At 53.1% G+C, this 2,832-nt stretch overlaps 1 protein-coding gene across 1 annotated transcript in view; it reads left to right on the top strand.

The window, feature by feature from the left end:
• The first annotated feature begins 109 nt into the window (after positions 1-109).
• Positions 110-2,832, top strand: part of MCF2L2 (MCF.2 cell line derived transforming sequence-like 2) — a 268,860-nt gene continuing 266,137 nt past the window's right edge. Inside the window, exon 1 of the mRNA XM_008070688.1 lies at positions 110-599. Coding sequence (XP_008068879.1) covers positions 524-599 — 76 coding nt within the window. The 5' untranslated portion in view covers positions 110-523. The remainder of the gene's footprint in view (positions 600-2,832) is intronic.

The raw sequence follows: 2,832 nt of genomic DNA, 5'->3' as shown, positions 1-2,832 counted from the left end.
GGAGTGGGCGGCGCAGAGGTGCCAGCGCCGCCAGCCGCCCTCCCGCTTCCGCCCTCCTCTCCCGCCTCCCGGCGCGCAGGCTCCGCGCCTCCTCCGCGAGGGCAGAGCATCCTGCATCCCCGCGGTCCTGGAGGCGGTGCCGGAGCCCCGACGGCAGGGACCACAAACCCAGGAGCCCCGGCGCCCCATCGCCGGAGAAGCCCGGGCGCTGTCGCGGCGAGACCGGGGCGACGTGCTTTTTCTCCCCTCCAGGGCTGCCACTTCCCTCTCTCTAAATGCCAGCTGTGGCGTTTGGAAAGCCGCCAGATTTGATCTTAAAAATACGCCCCTGCAAGGCGTTGCTGGCAGGCTCCAGCCCAGCCGCTCCGGAGAGTTGGCCTTGGCTGCGAGTGGTCCTCGTTTTGTGCCTGAAGAGGGTCAGGGCAGAGCATCCTCGGGAAGAGATGCCTCTTACAAGTGATCCACAGCGGCAGTAGGCACAGTTTGGTTTGGCTTTATTTATGCTGAGTGGCTTTTCATCGAAATGCTATTTTGGTTAAAAGAAGAAATGGCCCCCCAGGAGCTCACCCGGCGACTGGCCACAGTGATCACTCATGTCGGTAAATGAAGCTTTTTTAAAAATCTTGCGTTTTATTAATGGAGGGTGGGGGCGTAGTCTCTGGGCCTCGTCCCGCCCCTGCCCTCACCTGCAGCCCCAGGGTTGCGCGTGCCTGGCGTCTCGGTCTCGCTGTCTCAGGGGCTGCGTGCGTGCGGCGACCTGTGACAGGCGCTCCTGGGGTCCCGCACGGCTGGCGGGCCACAGGGAAGGCCGCGAGGCAGTGCTCTCACCGGGTGGTTGTCAAGTCTGCTGAGCCCTGAGCCGGGGGCTACTGGACTGTTAGGATCCGATTCGCTACCCGCTTTTGAGGGGGAGTTGGGTGGGTGGGGAGTTATGTGGTGGTTTACCGGGTAATGGGAAGGGAGGGGGCGTGAGAGGAACGAAAGCCGGTGCTTTTCGAGAGAAACTACTGCCACGCCACTGAAGGCTTGTTCCTGAGGAAGTGTAGGGAGATGCTGGCTACCATAGAGGGTTCCTAGGCAATCTGGCTCCCAGGCCCACTATGGCACTGCCTGGGGGCGCCCGCACAGAAACGGCTGCAAGCCCAAGGAGACTGAGCAATTTTAATTCTCTTCCCTGAGTTGAAAAGGGGAGCAAAACATACATTCCTTGCTTCTGAAATAAGGGTTGTGATGGAACGACAGGCCCTGTGGAAAGAGGACATTGAGACAGTTGCCGTTAATTTTTTCTTAGCACTTTCTTCCCCCACCCCTTCCCTGGACTTCCCCAATGAACTCATCCAGGTTCAGAAGCTTTGTATGGACAACTGGAACTACTGGGATAATTTCCTCTGTTGCTCACTTTGAGACCTTCCCATGAATGCAAATCGGTTTTTATTGATAAAACCAGGAACTGTTTGCCTCAGTTTTCTACACGTGTTAAAGCTGCTTTCTTGGTGCTTACATGTTAAATATGGCTTCAATGAGTTCAGGTTAGTGTAATCATGAGGCATATCTCCAATGATACACTTGTGGGTGTTAGGGTACGGACGGACCGGTGAGGGTGGAGAGTGGAGAGGCGCGCAGTACTGCCGGAGCTGGCAAGCCGGAGGTGCACGCCGGGAACCCAGAGATCCGAGTAAATTGCAAAGAATTGCGACACACAGAGGTGAGAAAAGAAGATTTATTTTAAAAAAGTTCATCCCCCACAGACAGGGAGTGGGCCTACACTCTAGGTGAGTGTGGCGGCGTAGCCCCCCAAAGTCCTGGCTTAAATCCTTTTCTTGGAGATGCTGCACGTGACTGCCATGACTTTTTTATCGACCACCTGTGGATGTCTTGGAGATCCTGTGACACAGAGAGCCATTAATGTTCACCCACATTATCATAGCCCCTAGAGATGGGCGTGACAAGGATTCTAATTCTCCTGTACCTTCCCAAACGACATTCCTTAGAGCTAGTGGAGGGTGCACCTCCCCTTATCTCCTAGGCATTCCCAGTGGGTAGCTTTGTGGGATCCTTGGCTTCCCTGTAGATAGTGCCCAATTTACTGGAAGATCGAATCCCCACCTGCTCTCCCTCTGAGCGGTCATAACTTTTGTAATTACAAGTTTCATGACTTTTAGAGTCCTTGCCCAATGCATGATGTCTTAGGCCTTATAAATTTCCTTTACTTTAGGTAAGCTTGATTGCCACTATGAGATAGCTCTGATACCCGGAAATCTCTTTCTGAAAAGACAAAGTCGGTAAAGTTAATTATACCTAAAGTGTGCATTTCTCCAAAAGCATAGCTTCTATTTTCTTATCATTGTGTCAGGGTTTAAGAACAAGATGAAAAACGGCTTCCTAAGCCGGGCTCAGTGGCTCAGCCTGTAATCCCACGCCTTGGGAGGCTGAGGTGAGTGAATTGCCTGAGCCAGTGGGTTCGAGACCCGCCTGGGCAACTTGGCAAGACCTCAGCTCTACAGTAAATCAAAAATTAGCCAGGCGTGATAGCACGCGCCTATAGTTCCAGCTACTTGGAAGGCTGAGGCGGAAGGATCGCCGGAGCCCAGCAGGTCGAGGCTGCGGTGGTGAGGAGTGGTCACTGCACTCCAGTCTGGGCGACTGAGTGAGACTCCAACTCAAAAAAAAAGAAAAAGAAAAAGAAAAATAGCTTCCCACTCTCGGTCTGTCCTTTCAGTGAGAATATGCTTTGGAAAGATGATTTGTATGGAAAGGCCCAGTTTTGATAACTCTGTTTTCTTTGTTTTTTTTTTTTTTTGAGTTGGAGTCTCACTCTGTCGCCCAGACTGG

The sequence above is a fragment of the Carlito syrichta genome, unplaced genomic scaffold, assembly GCF_000164805.1.
Source record: "Carlito syrichta isolate Samal-C Ts95f unplaced genomic scaffold, Tarsius_syrichta-2.0.1 Scaffold313936, whole genome shotgun sequence".
Lineage (NCBI taxonomy): Eukaryota > Metazoa > Chordata > Mammalia > Primates > Tarsiidae > Carlito > Carlito syrichta.
Note: the sequence above shows the minus strand (reverse complement) of the source record. Positions and strands in the feature narration are given on the sequence as shown.